Consider the following 27,817-nt stretch of genomic DNA (forward strand, 5'->3'; position numbering starts at 1 on the left):
GCAGTTAAGAGCATATCTGTGATTTAATGTGCAGGTAGCTGCTTGTAGGGTGTGCTGGCACCATTAGGCACTTCATGTTTCTGTCAGTGGGAACTGGGCATTATTTGTTTCTTCAAGATCCTGCTTGGTGTCTTTTTCCCTCTAACAGCAACCAATTGCTTTTAAAATCTAGCTCTGAAGTTGGTTTGTGATGTAAGTCCTGTGTTCAGTGAGTAAAGGATATTAAATCCAACTGGAGTTCAATATGAAAGCTTTAATTTTGTCATTCCTGTTTACTTTCCTTTGTAGCTTCTCAAGTAATTCTGGTTAAATGAGTGAGGCTAATCCACCTGTTTCTGAGAATGGAAATAGAAATACATTTTGTTGAAATGTTTAATTATGGATAGAATTATTTAGCTCTGCAGTCATGGGGCTGTTTGTGTGCATGTGCACATAATCCCAAGCACAAATTTTATGCACACAGTTTCTGTCAGCATGTTAGAGAATATGGTTTGTGGGCAAAACCCCTGAGCTGCCACACTGCTCTTCCTGGCTTTCTTGTTTCGAAACAATTCTGGAGCATCTGTCATTGTTTCACACAATTTCCTGTAAAGCTGCCTGTGGCAGTTGCACTCATTCTTTATTACCCAAGGGCTTTGCAAGCTATAAAATAATGTATCTGACTACCTAATAGCCTAATATTCAGCCTTCCCAGGAGAAGGGGGAGTGGAAAGCTGGTTTTACTTTCTTTTTTGCTGACCATGCAAACCTGACCCTCGATGAGGTGCTTTTATCTGTGTTGTCAGTGAAGTCAAAGGATTTCCTGTGATAATGGCTTTTCTAGCTAGGAGATGGCTCCTTCCATGCTCCAAAGAATGGCTCTGATCAAATGAGATTCAAGTTCTGCCTTAATACAAATGGCATATCTGCATGTGATTATCTTTTTAACAGCCCCTTGTTTTTTTGCTTTGTTTATTAGTTGAGAGGCCCATTATACTGAAATAAACTGTAAAAGCAGTCCAAAAATGTGATGCCTACGGATGCTGGACTGTGCCTGTAGATCCTTGCTGCATATTCACACACATTACATCATTGCTATAGATAGATATGTGTTGCTGCTCTTGTTTTTAACTAGATTTTTTGTTAAGGAGAATAGTTTTCAGATATTTTTAGTTAAAAACAAAAATGCTTATACAGAGCCTCTTTTCTGTTTTGTAGCTGAATACATGAATATTTTTTCTGTAGATTTTTTTCTATAAAAAACTGAATAACAGTAATTAGAATTAATTTAAATTTCCTAAGCCTAATGGAATCACTTTAAGATCAATATGTGGTGAACACTTCACTCTTAGTTCATTTTTCATGACAACAGTTCCATTGGGGTTACTTATAAAACCTTATTAAGGTATGGTTGAAAAATTAAATTATGCTTGCGTAGATTGGGGCTGGAAAACCCCAACCACAGATCTACTGTACCAGTACACCCTAAAACTTGGTGTTTTCAACTATAAACAAACCCCAAACACAACAGAAGACTTGTCCTAAAATATTAATAATTGTAGAGCAAAGGAATACTTAACCACTGTTTAAGTTTTTGTCTTTCAAGTGAGTTTCTTGGAGATAGAAGAATGTAGCAGTAGGTTTGAGGGAAGCCTTGTGAGTGAAGTGAGCTGGGGAGGGCAGTGCTCAGAGCCAGGCCTGGGCTGAGCTGCTCCCAGGGAGCAGCAGCAGCAGCAGCAGTGCAGGGAGCTCTGCCCTGAGCAGGGCTGGGAGCTGCACTCTGGGAGCCTCAGCTGCACCGTCAGGTACTGAGGGCTCTGTGTGATGCCTGCTGGTTTAGGAGTGCTCTGCCTCCTTCCCTGGGGTTGGATTCCTTCAAGTTCTTATTTAAAAAACACTTGGGCTGCACATAATTTCAGACTATCACATTCCAGGGAAGCCGTTGTAACCACATGATTGTTTAAAGCTATGTCCTGCCTTCCCTGTCTGGCTGAATTAGGGTACAGTCTTCATTTGTACATTCCAAACTCATGAGCAGCTTCAAAGAGATTATTTTCCCAGCCCAGTCTGCTGCCAGGGATCCTCCAGCTTTCTGATCTGAGTGTGGAACCATGGCTCTGTTTAAAATTGGGCAACTTTTGGCCTGCATCCTCAGGGAGGTGTTAGCTGTGTTTGGGATAGAAGATTGTGTGATGGGAGGGCTCAGCCAGCATCTAAGCTGCCTAATTCACTGCTGGACTTTCCACTTGCAAAGCCCTTCAGCAATCCTGAATGGGTATTAATAAAACCCCTCCTGCTGTACCAACACATTCAGAAACAGGAACTGTGTATTCCTGTCCTTCTGTCTTGTCCTAAATGCTTATATTCACATATTTTGGGGATTAATTTATCTGCTACCAGATAATTTATCTGCTACCATGCACCTCTGCAAACTTGACACTTCCCACCATGACATGAGTTCCAAAGTACACAGTGTGTACGGAAAACCTTGGCTGGGTTTCCTCACAGGATGAAGGGAGTTTGCTGCTTCCTCCCTACTCCCCTGGTGACCTTTAGATTTTGTCCTGGTGATTATTTGAGATTGCTGAGGAATGGCTGTGTATGTAGCTCTGGATGTATATTTATAAATGCCACGGTCTCCTCAAGTTGTATTTCTTTTTTCTAATTGATTCCATGGGATTCCTTTGCTGGCAGAGTGCACACAATAGAGCTTGCATTTCAAGGAGCAGTTCAAATATTTAATTGTATTTTTAGAAGCTTAATATTATGTGTCAATTTTATGGCCAGGTAACATAGTTTTAAGTCAATATTTAGATTTTTCTTGTCTGCTACTTGCTCTGACTTAGTCTTCTTAACAGATAGCAGCATCTGAAGAATCTTAACAGATTTTATTAAAATTTTGTCTTTCAACAGGAGCATTAGGAAAACATTCTCTAATGGTTCAAAAATGTGAGCTGAGCTGTTCCACCCCAGCTATTTCAATATTGGGAGAGTGTTTGTTATTGAAAGTAAGAAAGGAACTACCTAGTCTGATTCTTTTCCAAAGAAATAAATTATCCCAGTGCAGAGTTCTTATTTAATATCTGCCTCTGCACAGTCAGGTGTACTGAAGTGTTGTAGGAGCAGTGACACAGGATTGGCCTGCAGGCAGTGACAGAAAGCTCCCCTGAGGAGAGCACAGGCCGGGCTCTGCTGCAGAGAGGGAACAGACACCTCCTCCAGGAGTGGGTGCAGTCAGGAATGGTGCATCCTGCAGGACACCTTGGCTTGCAGGAATTAGTGAAGTTTATATTCTTGCATCAAGTGCTGTCAGTGAAACAGCCAAGCCTTAGAAAGTAGTTGAATTCAACATTTTTTAAATGTATGTCTGGTTTTACTCAAACTTCTCCTTTATTCCGCTGAGAATCTACTTTAAATATTGAGATTTAAGGTGGGCTCTAATAAAAGAATTATTAGTTTGTGAGTTTTACCTTTATTACTGCAGGTTTCAAAAAGAAATTGAGCAACCTTACCCTGAAGGGTAACCCTTCACCCTGAAGTACAGGGTGACAATAGCATCAGGAACAATCCTAAATTTTTTTCTGGTTATGCTTTAATGTTGTTATACTTTTTTAACTTAATTCCACGTGGAAAGGGATGGCACTTGTTTGTGTGTTACAAATGGAGAATATAAAGGTGTAAGGCAGGGTTGGCTTACACTGGCCAGCAGAATGAAACATAAACCTCTTCATCTGCCCTCTGGAATGGAAGGGTCAAATCCTGTTAGTGTTTAATCCAGGGAAGTGCTGCTGCAGAGTGGGAGCTTTTCCTTAGAGTCTAGAACTCACACCCAGATTTCTATCTGCCTCCATGCTGCCAAATTTGGCTGCTTCACTTGCAGTCTGTGCTTCTGGAAAGAAAGAAATCAGAGAGAAATCTGTTTCTTCAAGTGACCTAAATAATTCTCCTGCTTCCTCTGCTGGGCTCCGTGTTACTCCGTTGCCTGCGCCATTAATAGGATCAGATAATATCAGAGACTTGTGGCTGTTTTTTCATAATTATCTGTTTAACCTTGTGATTGAGGGTAATGCATCTCCTCCATCTGTTACTAATTCAGCTCAAGTAAAACTAGTTTGTCTGTTTGGAGGCTGCTGGAGCAAACGCTGATGGATAATCGTGAGGAGCCATTAATAATGTCATTAACTGACTTGGTGCCATCTTTAAAGGTAGGAATGGTTATTGATGCAGGCCACCAGTCTGGATTCTAGGTCAAAACATCTCAAAGCTCTGCTGATTCTGATAGATGTTTTGCAATCATTGTGTGAAGAAATTTTGTAGGTGCTGTTTCGACTTCCATATTCGAAACCTCGTCACCACACTTCACACTAATGAGCAGGCTGGGGAAAGAAGCCAAGAAATTAATGGACCATAGAAACTAAATTACCCTTTCAACCCTGAAGGAAGTCTTCCCTTGTGCTCAGCTCATGAATTGATCCCAACACAAGAAAAACAGAACCTGCTAAAGCCATTTGCTGGCAGTGTCTTACCTTGGTATTGAATCTATGTAGTTTTATACAAAACCATACTGTCTCTTCTTTCTAAATAATTTTCCTAGATTTAGATTTCATTCAGACTTCCACGTGTGATAAAATTTGGCATCTATCTGAAATTATTTCCCCCCCTTCCTGCTCCTCTGAATTCCCATGGCTGCTGGAAAATTGAAATCCTTTCCGCTTTATGGAGAGAGGTTTAGAAATGGAAATTTCAGGGCTAGCTTAGATTGCTATTGCACTACTTCTCACCAGCCTTTATGTTATAGAAGGAGAAATTGTGAGGAAAAACACAATTAACTGCAGAGTTCTCATGAGACACATGTTTTTAGGTATTTTGAGAATCTTGGTATTGTTTGGTTAAGAAAAAATGAAGCTGTATGGAATCCAGAAAATGTATTTTCTCACTTGGCTGAACTTACCCTTACAGCTCACCTGTACTATGTGGGATCAGTGGATGTATGTTTTTACTGACAAGGTGTTTAAAACCCTAAGACAGATGTCTTGTTTTCAGCAGCACTTCACCCTTCCCACCTCAGATGGTGACTGTTGTGACCCAACAAGTAGGACTACTGAAAAATCTCTCTCTACTTGGGGTTTATGAAGAAATAAAAACCACCAAACCTGTCTCATATTGGTGTAGCTTAAATTTGCAAAAAGTATTCTGTTCTAACAGTTTAAAGCAGGTCTTGAGAAGCTCCCTTCACAGAAGAAGGGAACTCTTGGTTATAGAGATTAATTTCCAGTGGAGCTTTTGCCAGCATCGTTATCTCTGTGAGGAGAAGACAGGTTGGAGCTCTGCTCCTTACATCAGCAAATGTTCTCAAGGGCTGGCTGTGCTCTGGTAGGATTTTTACACCTAAAAAGCCTCTCAAAGTGTTCCATGCTCATCTCAGCTTCAGCTGGGTCATTGTATTTGTTCTCTTGATGTTTTTGTGGGGCTTTTTTCCCAAGAAGAAATCAGTGAAATGAGTCAGAAGTGACAAGAAGCCTGGAATGAGAGGAGCTGCTTGTGAATCTCTGGATATTATTAGGAGTCCCAGAAAGAACAGCTTCCCTGGAAGCTTGGTGCAGGACTGCTTGTGTGATTGAAATAAGAATATCATGTTCCATCACTATGCACTCAAACTTCCTTGTAGAAGGATCCATGGCACATTTAGCTGACAGTTTCCAGCCACTACAGAACTTATGCCCTACTCCTGCTGGGGTAAAACAACAGGAGATTCCTGCTGGATTTTGGATGCAGATCTCCCTTTGAAGCTGATGGTGTGACAAAAGTAATTTCACAAACACATCATTCCATTTCCGTCATGAAAATGCGTCTTCCTCCAGCAGGTACCCGCTGAAAGTTCCATTTCTGTAAAATATAAAAGTGCAGCTTTTTATGTGATATTAGCAATTTCTGTGTGATTCAGATGCACCGACAGAAACAAATTGTCTCATTGCTGGTACTTGCTGCAAATTGCTGGCTGGCTGAATAGAAAATGTTCACAGCTTCTGTCACTTAGGGATTATTGGCCAGTGTGACAAAACCTCTCACTTGATGGGTTTTAATGTTAATGAATGATAACTTTACGCCTAATTTTTACATAAGGACTGTGTTCTTTGGTACTCAGGGAATTTTTTTCCTCTGAAAGCCTGTCTTAAAAATGTCTTAGTGTGTGAAAGAGGGAAGATGTAGTTCACAGCATGCATAAGAAATGTAGGTGCTTGGATCTTGAGGCCACTGGAGTACCAAGAGGCTGTGAGATCCCTCTGGTTAATGTAGCTGGGGGGTTGTGTTGGGCATGGGGGCCTTCCCTTCTTTTTGAAGTTTGAGTGATTCCTGTTGAATCCTGTTACACAATAACATTTAATAACTTCAGGCTGCTGCACTGCTGCTTCTGCTCATTTGCACTTGGGACACGGTGTGTGATCTTTTGCTTCCTCCAGATCATAAATGTTCTGCTCCTTGGTTTGTTTTTGCTTCATTGACTTCTCTGTGGACTTTATGAAGTTGCCTAATAAACTTCATTTCACTGAGAAATGTAGATGGAGTTGTGTATTTAAGTCTAAGTGGTTGTGTTTGACCAGAAGTTACATTGATGAGATGAGAATATAAATCAATTTCCTTTCCCAGCCCCAGTCTTTTAATCATCCAGCCTACCCTTCAAGGCTCTCATTTCTCTCATTAAAGTGCCAATCCTCTGTTTTTGCAGAAATTCTTTGAGTTCATTCATTCAGTACTCAGCCTTTTCTCTTCCATGGGTAGGAATTTGATTCTCATGGGTAATGTTGAAGTCTCCTGTAAGTGCCAAGGACACAGACACCTGAGAGGTGCCACCCCTGCCTTGTCAGCTGCTCAGCATTGCCAGCCAGTGCTGCAGAGGGAACCAAGCTGAAGCAAAACCCTGTGGGAGGCTGCTCACTGCTTGTCTGTGTTCTGTCTGCAGTGCTGGCCACATCCTAAAGAGATTCCTGCCCCAGTGCCGTCATCTCTGCCTTGGTGCTGTCAGACAGCATCAATGTAACTCCATGGATGGATCTAAAGAGCGAGTTCCTGCATCTGCTTTTGGATTTTGTGCTTGAAACAGGATGAGAGGGAACAAAAAACCATTTTCTTCCATTTGGGCATTTTGCTTGATCGCTTACTGTAGCATCTTAACTTAATGAAAAATTTTAGAGTCTTGTTTTTGTTTTACCTTTTTGACTCCTAATTTGCAGTCATTTTGTTGAATGTAGAATAATGACAGAACCTTCTTTTTTTTTTTTTCTTTGCTGAAGCAGGATGTGTTGTTTCTTAGAAAACATTTCTTAAGCCAGTTGTTCAGGTGCTTTCCTTAAACTGATTTGTCTCTAGCTTCTCTCCTCCAGGAGCAGTAGTAGTTTTCCTCATGTTTCCATTATGTGGATTTATTGCTGTATATAGAAAGTTGCAAAGTACTTATAGTTGAAAGTGGCATTTCTCTACTCTGTGTAGGTATGTGGTAAGTTTTTCATTGCTAAATATTGAATTAAGACATTCAAAACCTTTTGTTTACTATTGTTGGGCTTGCTGACTACATTGTTATTTAAGAGCAGTTGTAATTTCTGTTTTGCCAGTGCTGTTAAAAATACAAACAGGCAATTCTATCAGTGACACAAGAAGTGCTACAGTGGGATTGTTTATTTTGTCTTCCCTGCCAAAGAGGAAGGTGCAGTTACAGGGATGTGCTTTCTGCAGTCTGTTCTTTGAGGGAGTAACAAAATAAGATGTAACTGTAGGAATGGTGTGTGGAACAAGCAGAGTTCCCAGCAGGAGTGCAGCAGATCCTTTATAGCTCATGACACGTTCCCTGCTCTTGGATGTAAAGCACTCCTGTGATTTTCTTTCTAGCAAACACTTGACTTACTCTGAATCTACATTCACAGTACCTATACCTCAAAAAACCCAAACACAGCAAGCCCCCACAAACAAAACTGCTGTACTCCACTTTCCAGAATAAGGATCTTGATTTTTTCCCCTCAAGCTTAGTATTTTCCTTTGCTCTGTGTCTCCTTAACTTGGTAGCCTGTTTTGCAGGTCATGTTTTCTGCCTGCCCAGAAAATCAGATCCATTCAGAATTTTTTTCTCAGTGGGTCTACTAAGGGAATCTTCTCTTGCTGATTAATTGCTTTAAAATAATTTAAAAGAAAATCAGGGCTAAGAAAAGACTCCTTTAGGGTGATGTTTGTGGCACTTTCAAGCATTCCATTGTATTTTGGCCATTTTTTATTAAACTTGTTGATTTCGGGGGAACAATTTCCTCTTACATGTTAGACTTCAATTCTGGAATGAAATGCAAGTGTGGCCTTGCCCTTGCTGCCATTCTCTTGGTGAGGACATGTCCCTAGGCCAGTTCTGCTGTTTCCAGGGCAGTGAGGTCAGGGAACTTTCTGAGACAGAATAAAGGACCTCAGTGGTACCTTTTTGTGTGATGTAACCACTGCCACCAGTAAATGATGGTATCTCTGCTTCTCCAGACCTTCTGCAGCACCTGAAACGTCTCATTTTACACTGGGAGTTTTCAATAAGTCACTGAGCATCAACAAAGAAGGCTTTTGTTTTGCTGATGGGTAGATTGGGTGGGCAGCCTGGCTACTGGGGAAAAAAGGGGAATAATTTGCATGTTTTTTACTTCATTCATCTTCAATCTTAGCATTTGCAACCAATTCCACACAAAAGACCATGCACTATGAATAACCTTCACTCTGGCTTTCCTCTCTGCTCTCCTGCTCACCTGCATTTACAGGTCCCTTTTTGTGGAATTGTCAATGCATTTCCTGCAGCAGCTGATTGTGCTGAAACAAGGGAGCCTGAGCCAGGCCTGTGTGCAGAGGCCTGACATCTCTGTGGGAACAGTGCTGAGATTTTGCAGCCTATTGTGCTCACACCCTCCAAACCTGCTCGTGTTTCCTGATAGGGATCAGGCTGGTGACCAGTCCCACCATTTACCAGAATATTTTCAAAAGGAAGCCACCTCCTCTTTCACAGGTCAGCTAAACACAATATTGTGAAGACTCTGCCTGTCTTCAGGTGCCTGGGGTGAAAGAGAGCTATTCAGTGTTACCAGAGAATTTCTGTTTTCTGCTCTCAGCTGTGTTCCCTTTGGAGCAGAGGTGGGTGCAGCTCAGGGCTGGTGGATCTCCCTGCAGAGCAGATTGAGGATGGGGTAAGGCTGCACGTGGCACAGAACAGTTGTCCACAGCAGAGAGGAGAATGTGCCAACACAGAGACATTTGAAGAGCCACCAGAGACTCTTGGAGATGTTAAAAAAGAGGAGAGGAAATGGATATAAAATTCCTTTTCTTGTGGTTCCATTTATTAATTGTAGTGTGAGACAGTTTCTCTGGGCTACACAGGAAAAATTTGGACCCTGAAGGTGCAGACTACACTGAGGGATATCACTGTGATTTCAGTCTGACTCATTTCCCTTCTCCCATCTTCACTCTAAATCCTGTTGTCTCTGTTCCTGGATCCTTCAGGAATAGGATGGTAGCTGTCATAGCTGTAGCACACACTGGAGTTTGAATGTCCAGAAATTTTGGCAGCCTGTCAAGTGACCAGGTTGAGGGTGGAAGAACCAGAACTGGAAGAGGTTATTTGCTTTTCCTTCACCCTATACTTCAGTCAAAAATTAACAGTATTTAATTGAAAGCCTGAAGAGAATGTCTGACCTTGAGGAAAATCCTGCCAAATCTGTCACGTGTTAGAAATAATGATGTTTTAGGGGTTGTCAGAGCTAAGTTTTGTGAAGAGTTTGAACACTGTGGAGTCCATGTAAGCATGGCTGCTTTACCTTTCAACAGCTGAGTTCATGGAGCTCAGCTTTTCCTTGTGGGTACATTCCCTTCCAGTGCTGAGTCTGCTGAGATCAGGTCAGGTTGGGAGATCAGGGCAAGCTGTGTGGTTTTTTCCCCTGCATGCTGTCTGTGGGTTTGCACTGATGCTCAGCATTACCCATGGCAGAGCAGTGGCATTTCTGCCTGGCAATTAATAGGTTAATCCAGCTTTTAGAGCAATTTGTTTAATTTTATATCCATGTTTGGGTCAAAATCGTTCTGAACATCACACAAACCTGTGCCACCAGCACGGGCAGCACCACAGAAGAAGCCTGAAAGTCTGAAGCATTGAGTTGTGTCTGTGGGTGAGAGCTGAGCACAAAGCTGGGCTGCAGCACATTCCTGCCTCAGGAATTGTTTGGGCTGGCAGAGATGCTGAGTCAGCACTCTGGCAGCACAGGCCAGGGCACAGAGCTGGGCTGGCAGGGGCTGAGCCCACTGAGGCTGCTCAAAGCTCCCCCGGGTCTCAGAAGGGAGAAATCAGGAGCTGCAGGAGGTGGGGCATGGACAGAGGTGCTGCTTTCCCTTTCTCTGGGCTCGCTCTGTGCCTGTGCCCACGGTGGGTGGGTGCTGCCCACCAGGGCTCTGCTTCACTCACTTGGGTGGAGTTTCAGTCCTGCCAAGACACAGAATTGCTATTTCAGGCATTTCTGTAAAATACTTTTCAAAGTGTTTTCTGCACTGATGGGGTTGGGGTTTTTTCTTTTCATTTTCTGACAGAAACTTGTTCTTCATTCAAGAAGAAAATGAGGCAGAAAATAATTTATATTGTAAGATTACTTGGTGGAACTGAAAACACAAAATCTTACATTTGATACGAGAATAATTATTTTTCCTTCTCATGATTTTTCATGAATTGTGTTGTTGGAACATACTTTCTTCAGGTTTCACATAATTTGTTTATTATGTGTCTATGTAAATGTTTAAAATGCAATAAGCTTTGGATTTATGTGCAAAAATAATACTTTCATTTCTACTTGAGCTTAATGTGGTTTCAGGAGCTGGTTTTAGCTTATTTGAAATAATTTTTCTTTTCAAGCTTTTTTTCTTGGTTGAGCACCTTATAGAAGGGATGAAGTCCCTGCTTCATTTTCAGATTTATTTTTTTAAATAGAGAAATTCTACCTTCATTTTGACACTTTTTAAGGTGTTATTTTGTGAGACAATAAAATGTCCTGTCCCATTTCAATATTGATGAGATTGTGAATGGTTTTAATAGGCAAAAACCCCTCAATATGTTGGGATTTTTCTCTCCTCTTAAGATTGTGGTGCTGGAGGTCACTGGTTTGGTGCCCAGTACCTCTGTTCCCCTCCTGAGGAATGATTCCCTTGGTGACAAATCCTTCTCTCCCCATCCTTGACACTGAATTATTTCCCTGTGCCTTGTAAAAAAAATGAAGAGAGGAGCAGTAGGTAGGTGAGGACTAGAAAGTAACAAAAATTAAAATAATTATGTGTGACCTGCAGTTGTCATTTAAAGCCCCCCAAACATTCAGGACGTGACTGGGAGCTGGAGTAGTGGAGATCAGGGAGTGAACGTGCTTGACTGAATGGTGCATCTTTAATGCCTTGTATCCCTGCTAGTGCAGTTCTTTCTCCATTCCTAAGTGTGATTTGTGTGCCACCTGTTTCAACTGCAGTCACTCTCCAGGGACATCAAATGGGAGGCAGCATGTAGGAGCTAAATTATTTGGAGAGGATTCAGTGATTGACTTAAATGTAAAGGGATTAATTGGACTCTAAACTAGTCAATTAAACCGTACTCCAAAAGTGGAAAGATCACAAATGCATGGCAATGAATAAATTAATGCATTTTTCATGGTTTTAGAATTTTCTACATGTTGCTTAATTTGTTTTGAATCATAAAATTTATTCCATTAATTGTGATCATGCTGCATAATGGACGCATGTGAAATAATTTTGTGCAGCCATCCTCCTAAAGGACAGCTGGCAGCAGGCTTACAGCACAAATTTCTGTGTGCATTAGGAGGTGTTTACAGCCTTTGCAGGCTCTTGCAGCAAAGGAGAACAAATTTTCTCTGAGACCATGCTGTAAAATGAGGTTCAGAGCTCTTAAAACTTTGTCTTGGTTCTGTGTAGCTCATTAAACCTTGTGCTCTTCCACAGAAGTGTGAAGGGCATTTTATGCTCAGTCCTTGGTGCTTGAGCAAGGTGTGCTGTGTGAGGTAATCTGGAGAGATTTAGGCTCTTGGCTTTGTTTGTCATTTGGGGGTGAGGGCGTTTGGCTTTTTGTTTAATTTTATCGGGGTATAGTTGAGCATTATTTCCTTCCATTTTGCAGCAGTGCTGTTGTCCTGTCACATTTAAGGGTTCAGCTGTGAGTCCTGGGAATATTAAAGCTCTCCATCAGGACTCACCTCTCTCTGTATTCTGTAATTGAAAATACTTGAGTTACTATTATAGATTTATAATCATGTAAAGATATCAGAAGACTTGGTTTGTGGGAAGAAATTAATTTAGAGGGGGATGAAGTCTTGCAGCACTTTCAAGTCCTGTTTCAGTTCTCAGTGAATGTGAGATGGTCAGGAGGTCCCCAGCTCCCACGGCTGCTTCCTCACTGGAGAGCTCCCAGTGCTGGTGTTCCCCTGCCAGAAAAACTAAACTTTGCTCACACTGAAAAGAGGGTACAGGGGTTTAATGCCTGGAGAGTCTGAATTTCTTTTTAAAGGTTGTGTGAATCTATGACATAAAACTCACCTCCTTTTCCCTTGGGGAGCCCACAGTAAGCAACACAAGTCAAAACTGCATTAATAGTTTTGAGATTTTGAGAACAATATTCTTCTTATTATTTCTCTGTTGAACAACCTGGGTAACCACAGTTCTCCCTGTTGATGTACTTGCTTTGTGAATGAAACCAATAAATTTAATTTCATATGGAGTGAACTTAATGAAAACAAGAATTGCTCATGTGGCCCTTTTCCCCCTTCAGTTTGCTGTCTTTTTTCCAGGAATCTCTTTTCTGAACGGCCTTAATCTAATATAATGCTGCTTTGGATAAGAGCTCAGCCTCCACGGGGTGAAGGGGAGAAGGGTGCATTAACCTACATTAGCAGGCAGGAAAAACAAGGCAGTGCTGCCCTGCAGAGCAGAGGAGGAGCCTGGGCTGGGCTGGGCTTTATTTCTGTAGCTCAGACATGGGCAGGACCCGCCCTGGCTGTGCTCTGGCTGTGGTGACAGAGCCCGTGTGCCCGTCTGGAGAGCATCCCTGTGCCTGAGACTGCCGGAATTTAAATTGGGACAGAGCAAATGAATTGTGGTGTCTGGTAACTTGCGAATTACTGGGCACTGTTACCGTGCCAGTGCTGCTTAACTGACAAAGCAGGGAGAAAATTGGCTCTTTGCTTGTAAGAAACATGTATCTTTTCTTTTATGGCATTTTAGTTTTCATTATTTTTAAGCTTCATTTTTAGGATTTGATTATCTTGATTTGAGCTTCATTTTTAGGATTTGTGTAGACCTGATTATCTTGAAAGAATTAAGATAAAATAATTTTAAAGCTTCACACAACTCCTTCCTAGTTTAAACATGTGATGCAAGCAGAAATAAGTGTCAGTGGCTGCTTCACTTTCTTCCCCATGCTGGGAGCAGTCTGAGAATGATGTGATGTTCACATATTATTTCCCCTTCTACCTCATACCTGCTGGTCAGGGTTCTTGTAGAGCATTGACAGCTGGTTTTGTTCCCATATTTTAATATATATTTTTTAGGTCTCCCTAGCCTGGTTTGCAGAGCACCGGCTGGTTGTTGCAGCTCGGTGTTCCCAGGTGAGGGAATGTTTGGTTTCTGAGGAACTCAGAGCTGTTATTTGTGAGAACACCACGTGTGTTACACAAACAAATAACGTGACCTTTCAGACTCTGCCTCCATAATAACAGAGTAGCCCTGTAAAACACCCAGCAGTGCTTATCCACATCACAGCGCTCGCTCAGGTTACAGGGCTTTCACAGCAGTCATTTCTGACAAATGGCTGTGGAGATCAAAGCCATTTCAAGCCAAATCAGACTATCAGATGCATTCAATTTCTATCTTTCAGAACTAATTGTGATATAAATCAAGACAGAATTTAGGTTATTTTTTGATTATTTGTTACAGATAAATTGCTGTGGTATTCCATGTTGATGCTCTTCTTAAATGTGCAGTTTTGAATCCAGTAGAGCACAGAGCAAATATTGGTGACAAATTCAGCTGTAGCTTTGAGTGAATCTGTGCTACAAGGACATACTAAAGTAAGGAATTGTCTGAAGCAATTACTAAGGCATCACTGATGACTTGTGGCTTTACTCCTAGAGCAACATTAATTTATGAAAATGAAGCTCCCAACATAAATGTGGTTTGATACTCCCCCATATCTGAGTGCTAAATACTCTTTTTGTTTCTTGGCTGAACATGATTTCATCACTGACTTCACACACAACTCCTGCAATTCAGGTGTGAGACTGAGAACTGGGCTGACTTAATTGGGTAAAGTTAACTGCTCACTGATGGCCAGTGTGCAACACAAACCTTAGTAGAAAGGATAACATTTTTACCCCTTTATGAGGAGTAGAGGGAAGCCTTTTTCCAAAGCTTCACTCTCTTTGGGTCTGTGACCCACAGACAAATCATTTAGACTGTGCCAGCCAACCATCCAGCTGGAGTTGTGAGCCAGAGTAACTGATAGCTGTGTTATCTGAGATAAAACTGCCACAGAAAGCTTCAATTTAAGGGAACCCAGCATTTAAACTTTGCAGGGCCGAGCTGTTAAGGAAAGGTCAGTTTATGCCTTGGGCTGAAATAAAAGGCAATAGTTGCTTGGCCAACCTCCATCAGCGCTCGTCAGGCTCGTGCTGGAGTTTGGGGTTATTAATATTCAAAAGGATTTTTTCAGTCCTGATCTCCAGAGCACAACTGCTCATGACAGTTCTGAGGGCTGGATGGTATTTAAGAAATGCTGAGACTAACAGCACAAAAAGAGGGCTTTTGGGGAGATTCCACATATAACTAACATGTAACTTATTCATGTGCCATGAATAACTTATGGGGCACATTGAATATATGAGCTTATCTGCTTGCATTCTTGTTTGAAAGGGTATCAGATCTCTCATGGAAATTAATTTTCCAAAGGACCCATTTCACACCCTGTGTGGAAACACAGTGCTTCAGACAGAGAGAGAGATGGCAGGAGGGTGATAACAGCAGGGATTTTAGAAGCTTTATATGCAATTTTTCCTGATGTGTTGGTATTTTGAGTATGCTAAAGCAAGAAATATTGCATCCATTCTGACAATCTTCTAGTTAATTATAATCCATTTTGTAGTTTTCACCAGCTGGTACTATTGTTTTTATAATACCTGGTAAGGCTGGTACAGATATAAGCAAGTTCCTGAATTCTAAGGACATATATCTTAAAAAGCTCAGAATTTCCAGTGAAAAATATGTGTTTGTTTTGGCATTAACCTGAAAATAACTTTAATAACTTCCATGTTTCTTTTCTGGTATGCATTTATATAGTATTTTAAAGTCTATATCCTGTAGTACAGTAGAAATATGGTCACAGCAACTTCTGTGTTTTTTAAATAGGGCAGGATCCAGAGTCTCATCACAATGAATTTTAATTCATAATGAATATAATAAACTTGCAGAATCACTTTTTGGTACTGACATCTTAAATAATTCAAAATAGTTGCAGTTCTAAATCAGCACAGCTCTGAAGTGTGGCACAAATGTAACAAATAATGGACTCAGTAATCCTCAGTGCCTCGAGGTACTTGGTGTGGTACAGTCCTGACTGCATCCCTCACCATCCCTCTGCCAGGGGAGGAATGTTCACTGGGATTTCACTGCAGGAATTTTATTTCAGATATTGAACACTGCTTCAGTACATAAAAACATTCTTATTTCTGGGTGTATTTCCAGGGCAAGCATGGGTGTTGCTGCAGAACCTGTTCCTCCCTGCAGGAGCTGTGCTGCCCTAAGGTGCTGTCTCCTCAGCAGGAGCACTGGCACTGTGGTATTTCCTCACAGCTAAACCTGTTCTGCATCTCCAAACAACCCAAACCTGGAGCTCTCCCAGCCTGAGACACGGGGATGAGGCAGGGCAGGGAATGGGAGCAGTTTGTGCCGTGCTGCCATCGAAGGTTATGGACGCTGGATGTGACCTTGCCTCCAGCACAGACTTGGTGTGGGTCCTGTTCCAAGTGATCCTGCAGTGCAATTGCTGCTCAGAACGGGCTGATGGGATGTGCAGCATTTCCCCAGGACTCGTGCAGGTGCTGCTGTGCTTACCCTGTCACGCTGCAGACTGATGGATGCACTGGAGGAACAACCCCGTGTGCCCAGGCTGGGGGCTCACCCTGTGCATGCATTTATGCATCTCCCTGCTGGAGATGGGATCAGGGAGGGAATCCTGTCAGGGAGGTGAGTGTTGGCCTTGGCAAGGGCTTTGCTGGTGACAACTGAGGCAGTGTTGAGACAATAAGTCTGTAACACAGCAAGTGTTTCGATAATGTTATCTAAATGCTTGCTGCATTGTGAAACTGTTATCTTCGTGCTTTACTTCACTACTGGAAAAACATTAAAGGCAATTCATATGTATACAGAGTTTCTGTCTGTGCATGTCATAATTTTTAAAAAATCCAACCAAATATGTGAGACAACAAATGGACTTATAGATACTGTTATTAAAGATCTGGTAGTTCTGGGAACTCATGCTCTGTTCCCTGCTCTGCTTTTTATTTCTTTGAGCTGGGGAAGAGAAAGAGATAACAAAATCAAGAGACAAGGAGTCATTGCCAAAGCAATGATTTAATCTGCAGCTTGGCCTCCTGTATTCTTATTGTGTGCCATACAAAAACTGGTGACTTTGGGCAGAGATGTATAAGCAGACATCAGTTTCCTTTGTTCATGAGCCAGCAGTGTGTTCACCTGAAGGAAAGTTGTTTCAGGTGCTGTGATACAGTGAAATAATTGCCCAATTGGTTTCAGCTGGGTGTTCATTAGCCTGGACAAGCTCCAGCTGCTGGGCAGTGTCAGCCCTCAGCCCTGTTCTGGCTCCAGCACACAGAGGATTCTGGATCCAGTGGGACAGGGAGTCCTTGCTTCCCAGGGGCTGATGTGTGGAGTGATGGAGCCCCAAGCAGGCTCCAGGTTGGTGTTTCCATGTTTCAGTGTGGATCTGGGGCCACAGCAGAGAGAGCCTGGCTGTGGGGGTCCCATGCTGGTACAGAAGAGGGGGCTGGGTGCTCTTGGCAGGCTGTGGTGTCCAGAACACTCTGGAATTGTCTCATGCCTGGAATGCTTTCCTTTTAGCTTTAGTTGTGGTTCTCAATTTGTGATTTCCCCTAAGGGCCAGAAAATGGCCTGGCCTTTTTTGTTTGCTGCTCCAGGTGCTTCCCTGCTCTCTTGGTGTGTGTGGGGAAGCTTCCTCTGCTGCCACAGTGGCCTGGCAGGGCCCTGCAGCTCCTGCCTGGCCCATGGTGTGCCCTGGAGGCTCTGGGAGTGCATCCCTGCCCTCAGCTAAGGGGGTGCCTGACTGGGCACGGGCACAGAGGCTCTGCCTTCTCTCAAACCAAAGCAGGCAGCCTTCCTTCTCCTCCCTCAGTGGGAGCTTCTTCAAGTTCAGGCTTCTCTGGAAATAAATATCCAGAAGATTTAAGAAGGGGTGATTTCCATACTGGACTGTTACTTTACTGTGGTGTTGGAGTGTTATTGGCTGTAGGGGTGTCCAGGTGCTGCCATCTCCTGCCCAAACCCCACTGTGACCTGCTCCTGTCCTGTTGCTTTAGCAACTTTAAAGGAAAGTATTTTATTTTGCTCTCACTTATTCTTCTGTTTCAAATTTGCCTTTTGATGCCCTCTTTTTTGTATTCCACATCAAGCCAAGTGATTTGACAGTTTTCCTAATGCCTGTGCCTTGCTGCTGCCTCTTTTCTGACATCAGACTTGATGAAGCTATTTTGGGGTAACTGTGATTTGAGGGCTTTCAGATCCCAGACTTAACTTTGAGGAGAATTTAAGCAGCTGTACAATTTATTGGTCAGAAAATGCAATTAATCATACACAGTCAGTGGCTTTGTGGACAATTGCTTACAAAGTAAAGGAGAAAGAAGAAGTTGTCTGCAGCCTGGAGGGCAGAGCATGGCAGCTCTAGCTCCTCTGTGGAGAAATAAATATTTAAAAAATGCTCAGCCCTGAAAATAGGATGGATATGTACAAATACAGGATTCTTAAATTTTCACTGTGTTTTTCTAAGGAGCCTTTAGGTCAGTCCAGGCATCTGGCTCCCAACTGCACTTTCCAGGTGTGTCAGGAGATTGCAATGTTTGGGATAAAGCAAGCTTAGACGCTGTGCACTGCATGGCAGCAAGGGGTTTTCAGGGAATGGTTTTAAGTCCTTAAAATAATAAGGACAAAATTCATACCATAGAACTATTGTTTTAATATCCCTCTAGTAAGAAAAAGAATCAGTTGTGTTCAATTAGTTTTTTTGTAGGATCTTCTTCCCCAAACCCCAAAGTAATTGTTACTGGCAGTTTGATTTCCAGTTTGATTTTACATTTGTGGTATATTTTGAAGTCTGTAGGGGGCAGTTTAACTTTATACAAGATATACATTAGTACATACATTCCAAACTCTGTTAGGAGTTGCAGTATCTTGGCATTGTTTTCATGTACAGTTTGAAAGCAGAACAGGTTCCACTGGGTATTTATCCAAACCTCCCAAAAAATGGAAACAACACCCCAATCCATCAGTTGTTCCCTTTCTCTGCCAATGTTGTGGACTTTAAATGTAGTTGAGTTTTTATAATCCTCATCTGATTTTTTTATATGTAAGTAAATGTAATGTTTTCTTTAAGTCATTTATAGTAACTAAGGAATTGGCATTCATAAAGTTTATGGGAAGCCCTAAATATTACATTGCCAAGGTATTCAGCTACATTTTTAGACATCTCAAAAGTTATTTGAGGTAATTAAGGTCCCAGAGGAAGCACCTGAAAGACAGCTAATGTCAGCTGCAGGTGATTAGGTGCCAAAGTGAAGGCTTGATTTTTCTGTGTTACAGAGAAAAAGTACCTGTAAAAGGGCACAGATCTTTTGTTACAGAAGGTTATTTGACATTGCTATTTCTTTGCATTTCTGTTAATAGATACCTTTTATTTAATCAGTTGTTTTAATTTTAGCACACAAGTCTCAGTGAAGGTAGTGGAAATATTGTTGAAGGTGTGTGCCAGAGTGTTCTGCTGGCTGCAGACCAGTGCTCAACATTTCTCCCACCTCACCTTTCATGCAGCCACAGTTGAAAATAACAAATAATCTGTATGTGTTCTATGCATTCCACTGAGGGAGATGACATCCTAACCAAGGCAGCTGTAAGGCACTGGGAAAGCAAAAAATGGATTCTGAAATACCTGTAAAAAAGAGTTCCTGCATGGTGTGACCAGAGTACTGGCACACATTTGCTCTCTGTTGTGGTTTGGCACTGGCTGAAATGCCAGGTACCCACAAAAACTGTTCACTCGCTGTTCTCTGCTGCAGGTGGGCAGAGGAGGGGGAAAAAGAGGTTCATGAGTTGAGATAAAGGCTGGGAGAAAACACTTTAAGGGCAAAACAGGCTCAAATTTAAAGGTATAAAGTAAATTTATTATTAACAGAGTCAGAGGAGTCAAACTGTGCCTTTGACTGCCCTGTGTTCCTGGTGTGATTCCTTAGTGTGTGCAAAGGGAATGTACAGCACAGCTGTGCAAGAATAGCAACATTTGCATTATTGTTCTTGTCCTGAGCTGGCAGCTCGAGGTGCCCAACAGACTCTGAGGAGTAGGGAGATCATTTGGAAGCCATTTCATGTACCTTCCTGATGGTTTCTGATAGTTTTATCATCGGATCAGAAAAGAATACAGAAATGAGACTGATTAAATACCTGCAGAGTGGGACTTCTCAAAAGCCTGTCAACTTCACTTTTTGAACTGGGTTGAAATAAATGTAAATAAAATAAAAAATCAGTCTGAACATCATGTTGAATGTTTTTTGGAATCCTGATCTGATCTGCATATTGTGTTCGGTTTTTTGTTGGTGCAAAGAGAAGTGGATCTTGTAGGAAAACTGGATATTGGTAATCTTGGAAGACTCTGGTGACGGTCTGAGCAATTTGTGAGTTTTGGAACTTTATAGGTACAGTGGAGCTCAGTGGATCAGGTGAAGCCTTGTGCTGGGGCTGTGTGAAGGGCTGGCTGCTTGGAGCTGGGTGAGGTTTCTCCACTTGGATTTTATTCCAAGATCTGGCTCACATTTGTAGCCAGAGTGATTTCTTTGGGCTGGTATTTCAGGAATGGTGTGAGCTGTGCTGCATGCAGGAGTGTCAGGGGGCTGGGAGCACATGGTGGAGTGGGACACAGCCCAAATGAAATTCTTATTTGTTACTAAAGGAAACTTACACCTGGGGACTGCAGGAAGTCCTCAGGCCTTGATCTTGATTATTTTTGGTCTTGAAAGCTGAGCTTGTGGCAGTGACTGGCACCAGAGGGAGCTTCACTCGTGTGTCAGTGCCTGTGCTCTGGCAGAGCTGTGGGGAGCCAGGGAGGGCACAGGACACAGGGCCTGGCTGGAGCTGCCCCTGCTGGGCCAGGGGGGCTTGTGCCAGCAGCTCTGGGCTGAAGGAGGGCACTGCTGCACTGAGTGAGCTTTGTTGTTCCCCTCTTCCCCCCATAGTTAGTTGTCTGTACTCCTAGTCTGGAGCTGTCTAATTCTGTAATCTCAGTTACTAATTCTGCTGTTAGGTGATTCTCACTTGAAAGCCTGCCCTCCAAAACCAAATGAATCTTTGACTTTCAAGCTCTGATTTGGTGTATTCCTTATCCTCACAGTGTTGCTGGGTAGCTGTGAGTGTTGCATAAGATTTCACATGATTTGTTCATGCCAGAGCACTTTGCAAGACGCTTGAGAGTCTCCCTGGATGGTCTCAATTTTTTCCCTTCAGTTCAATAGCAGCCAAGCAAGACCCACAGTTAAATCCTGTAGGAAGCTTGCAGAATCCAGAGTGTTTCTGTGTGTATCCTAAAGACAGGAGCTAAAAAAACCAGCTTTGCTCTCTGCTTTGGAAATGCTGACCTGCTGCACGTGAACTCTCTGCAGACATTATTCCCACTTATCTTACACCAGAAATCTCATGGGGTTTTTATTTATTAAAACCTTCTTTATATTAAAGGTGTTCACGCTGTGTAGGGAAACTAATGGACTTTGTTTAAATGATTGGACTTTGCTGTAATTTTGTATTTCTTGTATGTGCAGAAATCCACTGTTCAGGGGGTTTTATTACGTTAATTGATTTGCTTCTCTTCTTGGGGCAGGATAGAAATACCTGGAGTCTGACCCGTTTTGTGCCATGTCCTGTTCCCTCCCTTCCCCCCATGTAACATAACAATCCATTTCCCACTTCATCACTGAGCACAGTGAAATTTCTTTCCTTTGTGAAAATTGAAACATAATGAAACCTTTTATTTACTGGAATTATTGTTACAAAGTACTTCAGAATCATGGATGGCAGCACCAGGAAAGTGTGGCTGTTGCCTGGCATTGCAGTAACCTTTTCTCAGCTGAACTTTTTCTTCTGGTCTCTTTTTGTGGTAGGATTTGAGCTTCACAGAAGAGTAACTTGGGCTACAGCATGAGAAGTTACTCTGTGGAATCATTCAGAGATTTAGAGAGATTAGAGCAGCTCCCAGTTCTAGACCATCAGTGCCTTTGTTTAAAAGCACCGGGCAGCAGTAGCAGAGCAGTTGGTTGAATTGAACACTGGACTGAGAATGTTGTAATTGCCTCTGGTTTTTGCTCTTGGTGCAGGTCGTGAGAGCTGTGTGTAAAACAGGTCCCGTTAGGGCTGGCCCTGTGCCAAAGCCAACACCCATAAAACTGTGCACAGCTCTTGAACTGGACAGGGAAATCTCTGCACACTTACTGCAGCTCTGTACATTTTTAGTTGATTAAAATGAGGATTAAAAACATGAAGTGTGCTTTGTTTTCTTTTTTTCTTGTGGCTTTGTAGCAAGGAATATTTAAGCAAATACTTTGCTGTGATGTGAATCACTCTGTGGGTAGAATGAAGTGAAAACATTTTCAATACAGTTCATTTCAAGTTAAATTTGGTCAGCAGTGGCAAATCCATGGTTCACCTTAGGTTGTTGACAACTTTCTTTAATATTCATGTGCTTTTATACTTTTTAATCAAGATTCTCATTAGATGTTAGGCAAACATCTTTCCTATTCCTTTGTTTCTTTTCAGCTGGACCTCATTGTGGGGTTGTGATAGATGAGTTGACCCTCACAATTAACAGACAAATATCATGGATATAGGTTAAGAAAAAGGGTTTTTTTACTCCTTGAGTTGTTATCAAGGGACAGCCGGGGTTGGGATATTTGGGAGGGTCGGCTTGTCACTGTGGTGACATCTGACCTCCAATCAAGGTTTGAGAAAGTAAACTCCACCACTGGATGGTGAAGGAGTCGATGGACAGAATTTTGGGAAGGGTTAAAGGGTTAAAAGGCAAAATCTCCATTGTGTGGGGAAGCACATGGTGGGGAAAATCCTTTCCTCCTGGTGCTGTAACCTTTTCTCTATTCAGTCTTCTGTTGTATTTTTGGTAAGGTTTAATACACCTATCTAAATTTATGAAAAGTGAGTGGCTATTTCTCACAGGGTGAACTTCGAAGAATTTCTAAAGACCCATGATTTTACCCCTTGAATTCTAGTTAAAATCCCATTTATTTGTAATGAAACAAGTAAGAAAACACATCGATGAGACAGCTGCCAACACTGTCAGTTGTTTGTCAGTTATTGTGAGAGATCCCTCTGTTTGTAGATTCCCGGCCAGGCAAGGACAGGACGGGAGGGTGTGTGCTTGGTCTCGGAGCTCAGAATTTCCCTGCCGGAGCCCATTAACACCGATAAATGTTTCCTTTTGTCTCCTGTGCCCTGCAGTGAGCACTTGTCGTGTGCCTTCACGTTCTTCCTGCACGGGGAGAGCAACGTGTGCACGAGCGTGGAGATCGCCCAGCACCAGCCCATCTACCTGATCACCGAGGAGCACATCCAGATGGCCCAGAGCTCCCCCTCGCCCTTCCAAGGTACCGAGCTCCCCGGGGCATGGTTCTCCAGAGCTTGCTGTCTGTTCACATCCTTGGTAACCTTCCATGCCAAACCAATCCATCGTTTCAGTTTTAAAATACTTAGTATTTAAGAAAGTCAGTGCACACATGTGGTTTTCTGACATGGTCTCTCTGTGAATCCTATGTGGATGCAAATACTGAGCTTATCTGGTTCAGGACTGATTTTCATTCATACATTGGCAACTATTTACTGATTTATTTTAAAAACACGGGGTGGGTGTGGAAATGTAGCAGAAACATTGGAAAACTTCAAGTATATGTGACTATTTATTTGCCAGTGTAAGAAATTAAAATTTTACAGAATTAAAGTTGATGGCTTAGTAAATTCATAATGCAGTTTTCATGTGATGCTCTAAAAAAAAAAAGAAAAACATTAAGAATTTTGAGTCATTGCGTTATGCTGTCTTTACTACAGTCTGAAATTATAATTTCAAAGCAATTAAAGCAAGAAATCTTAGTAAAGTTCAACACAGAGTAAAAAAAAACACCCAGAGACACATGAAATGATCATTTTTAGAGATGTTAATTTATAGAAGCTTTATTGAAAACATTTTGTGTCTACATATAAAGCTTTGACAGAGGCTCAGGCACTTCAGTCATACATTTTATTTCAGTGAGCTGAATTCATGACTCAAATACAACTAAAAATGAAATTGAGTCAGAATGGAAATACCTGTTGTTAAGCAAGTCATTTTCCTTGTTTGTTGTGACTCTTGTTTATGTATTATCTATCCTTTTTAAAGCTGAGAAGTTTCAAATGTCGCGGTCCTCTCTTCTTTCCATGAGTGCTCATCCCTGAATGCTATTTCACTACACTGGGGTTGCTGGAATTTCATTCACAGTGGAAATGATGAACCCAAACTGCCACAGAGTCCTGTGTCAGCTCAGGAGGGCTCAGTGCTCTGTGGCTTTGGATTCACACCTGCACTGGGTTTTGCAGTGGCTTTCCCTGGACCCTTCAGTCCTCAGGCAGAGCTGGAGCAGCCCTGCTGTGGGATTGTTGCTTGTTCTCCTGCAGTGCTGCTGAGTCCTTCAGGGCTGCTCTTTGTTGTGTTGCAGTGCTGGTGAGCCCTTACGGCCTGAACGGGACCCTGACGGGCCAGTCGTACAAGATGTCAGACCCTGCCACTCGGAAGCTGATGGAGGAGTGGCAGTATTTCTACCCCATGGTGCTGAAGAAAAAGGAAGGCATGAAAGAGGAGGAAGAACTGGGATATGACAACGATTTCCCTGTGGCAGTTGAAGTCATTGTTGGTAAGTTTCAATATTCTGCCTGAAGGATTATTTTCCTCCTCATGATTTGGAAAAAAAAAAAAAAGTCATCTAATTAATCAGAAAGAGCCATTATAATTTTCCTATATTCTCTTGTAGCTCTCTTGACACCAGAACATCTGAGTAGTTCTGTCGCCTCAAGCTTTTGTACTCCCTGTATCCCTGATGCCATTATTCACTGGATTGAGCTACTTGTTTCAGCTCTGTGCTGGTTACAGAGGGCTGGATGTATATTAGCATGGAAATTCTTAGCTCTTTGTATTTCAGATAATAAGTTTTGTCAAATTGACATTGAAAACAAGTGGAAGTAGCTGTGGTTGCTGGATATTATCAGGTGTGTCTAAGACTTGTGGTTTTCCATCTCTCTGCAGGGGGCGTGAGGATGGTGTATCCTTCAGCCTTTGTTCTCATCTCCCAGAGTGACATCCCGGTGTCACAGAGCTCTGCCAGTGCTGCAGGCCATATAAATGTGGGACAGCAGGGGCTTGGAAGCGTGAAGGATCCTGTCAGTACCTGTGGGATGCCCCTGACTCCCCCCACCTCTCCAGAGCAGGCTGTTATGGGTAAGCAGCGGGCTGGGGAGATGGGCTCACACTCTGGGGAGTGCATGTGTGAGCAGGGGCAGGGTAAAGGCAGGCAGGGGAGGAGGGCTGGGGGGGACTTTGTGGGTGTGTGGTGAAGGGAAGCCAGTGCTGAGAACACCCCTTTACACAAAACAGGGTAAATTCAGTTCAGCTCCATTTCCTGTAGGTACATCTGTGTGCAGTGCTGCAAAGCAACACAAACCTCTCACCACTGGGCAACCTTCTGCTTGAACTTGGAAATTTTTTTAACCTGTTGGGCAGCACTTGCTAAAATTCACAGAGCAATAAAGTATCAGACACAAAGGCCCTACAAGTTTCTGTGAGACTGTGCAGCCAAATGGGGCCAAAGAATCCTTGTTATGCCCTCATTGAGGAGCTCCCAAGCTTAGCCTTTATGAGACAGTTCTGTCACATCAACAGGGTCAGTCCTGGAATAACAGCCATTGAGGATGGAACTCTAAGATCATCAAGTCCAACCTTTGAACCTTGGTGCAAAGGCAAAGAAAACATGTCTGGATTCACTTGTCCGTGATTAGAGCCTATAGATGAAGACAATCAAAGTATTTAGTATTTACTGCTAATAAGTCAGAATATGAGATGTAAATTCACTTGGAATTGTGTTTTTCAAAGGAACTGAGAGTTAAAATAAGCCAGAAGCCAATTAATGACTAACTGAAGCAAGACAATCACCATTTAAATAACAATCTCTGTTCAAGTATTGATGCATATTTTAATGTGCTATTGTATTTTTAAGATTTTCAAAACCCTTTACACTTGTACAGTATTACAAGGAGGATTCTATTTTTGAATATTCATAAACTGTATTTTATATAAAAGTGTTGATGTTGTCCAATCCGGCAGTCACAGCTTCTGTTTGATCTCTGCTATTGTTTGAGGGCAGCATGAATTTGTATCAGAGGGATGCCTCTCCAGCAAACAATGAAAGAATTCTTTTTTTATCAAAAACCATTTTAAAAGACCTTGAAAAACTGGAGAAATGGATTGGAAAAGCATGTCATGCAGTCCAGAATCACTAATGGGACCCAGAAACTGGATTAGTGTGAGGCACAGGAATAATACTTCAGTTCTGCCCAATACTGTTTAAAACGTGGGTTTAGTGCCATGTCCAGTTTGGAGCACCTAAAGATGTGGACAAACTGACTGAAGTTCAAGAAAGTGCAGTGAGAGTGAGCCTGGATTTTGCAAACAGGACCTACAGGAAAGGATGGACAGAATTGAGGTGGTTTAGTCTAGAGAAGTGGAATTTCAAGGAGAAAAAGAATAGGCTTTTCTCTGCAACCAGTATGTAATGAATCTAAACTGGAGTGAAGCAAAACTAGGTTAAACAGGAGGAATAACTTGCTCTGAGGAAGGATAATGAAATGTTGGAATAAATTGGCTGTTGGAAAGCTACAGAAGTTCCATTAGCAGATGGGTTTCGGGAGGTTTGGTGGGGGCATTTTGTAAGGTTGTTTTTAAGAAACAGATCAGTTAAATTTGTTGATCCAGCTTTAAAGCAAGGACTGGACTAGATGATCTCTTCAGTTCTCTTTTAATCACATTTTCCATGGTTGTGTCTAAAGCATGTAACAAAACAAGTTGTTACTGGAACTGGTGAGTGGCATTTTTCACCAGTGGAACCAGTCTGGACTGCAGGGGCAGTGTGGTGGCCTCTGGTGGGGGCTGCTGTGTCCTCCATTCACTGCACCATTACCTGCCAGAGGTATCTCTGTGTGTTCCAGGACTGTGCCAGGGATGTTCATGGACAAAAATTAGTGTCAGTGTGTGAGAACAAAGTGATTTTTCCTGCTGTGCAGTTCTGTCTCCTGTTATGCTGTATATTACTGTACTGTATAGTATAAAAATATTACATAATTTAAAAAAGCAATAATTAATGCATTCCAATGTAAATTGAAAGCCCTGGTAGTTCCTTGGTTATCCTCTTGTGCCTCCTGTCCTTCCCTTCCCATCAGACTTGTCCTTGTTTTCCCCCTGCTGCTGACACGTGATGCCTCTGTGTCCATGTGATGTTTGTCTATACACACGTTCCTTCTCCCCTTCTCCAAAGGAGGGTACATTTGCCAGTTCTGAAGTTCTGACCTGTTTGTTTTTTGATCATCTGTCAAGTTCCCACTTGCTGGAGAACATTTGAAAGCCAGTGAAGTACATGGTTAGAGGCACAAGCCTCAGTATGGCCAGGGGTTTCCATGTTGGACTTTACAGAAAGATAAACAGGGAAGATCTAACTGGAGAAAGAAATACATAACGTGAATAATCAAAGATGCAGCGTCAGGCAGCTTGTGCACCATTTCAGAAGCTGTGTTTTGCAAATCACCTGGCAGCCAGCAGCAGCATTCCCTGTTAGCTGCAGTGATGTGCAGCTCTGAGTCCCCTCAGCACTTCACACTTGAGGCTGCTTGGGTTGCGTCAGCGGAGGACGAAGTGTTCTGTACCCTGGTGTGACCTTGTGAAAATGCAGCAGATCCCTCCTGGCTGTTCCAGCCCGGAGCAGCGACTCCTGCCCGGGCCGGCGGACCCAAAGCTCCCTCTGCTGCTGCAGCTCGGCCTTGGCAGGATGGATGTGCTGGAGTGCAGCTAAACAGAAACACGTTGCAGGGCAGGAACTTGCATCTGCTTGTACAATAGCTGGTAAAAGCTGCTGCATCACAGGAAGGAATGGAGTGGAGAGAGTTTTCAGGCTTTCAAACATGTTGAAGTAATATCTTCATTTGTTATCTCTTTGATAACAGAAAATACATACTGAGAATATAGTATGCTGTGTTAATAGTGTATCTACTGGTGATAAGCTGTTGGAAATTTCTGTAGTAGTGTAGATCTCAAGTGGAAAATCTCAATAAAGCCAGTTTTGATTTTAGTATTTCAGTTCAAGCATATTGTAAGGAAATGGCACAGCATCCCAGACTGGTTTGGGTTGGAAAGGACCTCAGCCTCAAT

The 27,817-nt window shown here is 42.4% G+C and overlaps 1 protein-coding gene across 3 annotated transcripts in view; it reads left to right on the forward strand.

Moving 5' to 3' along the window:
* Positions 1 to 27,817, forward strand: part of MED13L (mediator complex subunit 13L) — a 167,425-nt gene that overhangs the window by 99,471 nt on the left and 40,137 nt on the right. The window contains exons 1-4 of one of the 3 annotated variants that reach the window (XM_064726642.1): positions 13,091 to 13,214; positions 22,819 to 22,964; positions 24,066 to 24,260; positions 24,650 to 24,841. In XM_064726642.1, coding sequence (XP_064582712.1) covers positions 22,934 to 22,964; positions 24,066 to 24,260; positions 24,650 to 24,841 — 418 coding nt within the window. In that variant the 5' untranslated portion in view covers positions 13,091 to 13,214; positions 22,819 to 22,933. Of the gene's footprint in view, positions 1 to 13,090; positions 13,215 to 16,876; positions 16,996 to 22,818; positions 22,965 to 24,065; positions 24,261 to 24,649; positions 24,842 to 27,817 lie in introns of those variants that run through there. The other 2 variants (XM_064726641.1, XM_064726640.1) reach the window with 2 other exon arrangements.

The sequence above is a fragment of the Zonotrichia leucophrys genome, chromosome 15 (assembly GCF_028769735.1).
Source record: "Zonotrichia leucophrys gambelii isolate GWCS_2022_RI chromosome 15, RI_Zleu_2.0, whole genome shotgun sequence".
In the NCBI taxonomy this organism is placed as follows: Eukaryota; Metazoa; Chordata; class Aves; order Passeriformes; family Passerellidae; genus Zonotrichia; species Zonotrichia leucophrys.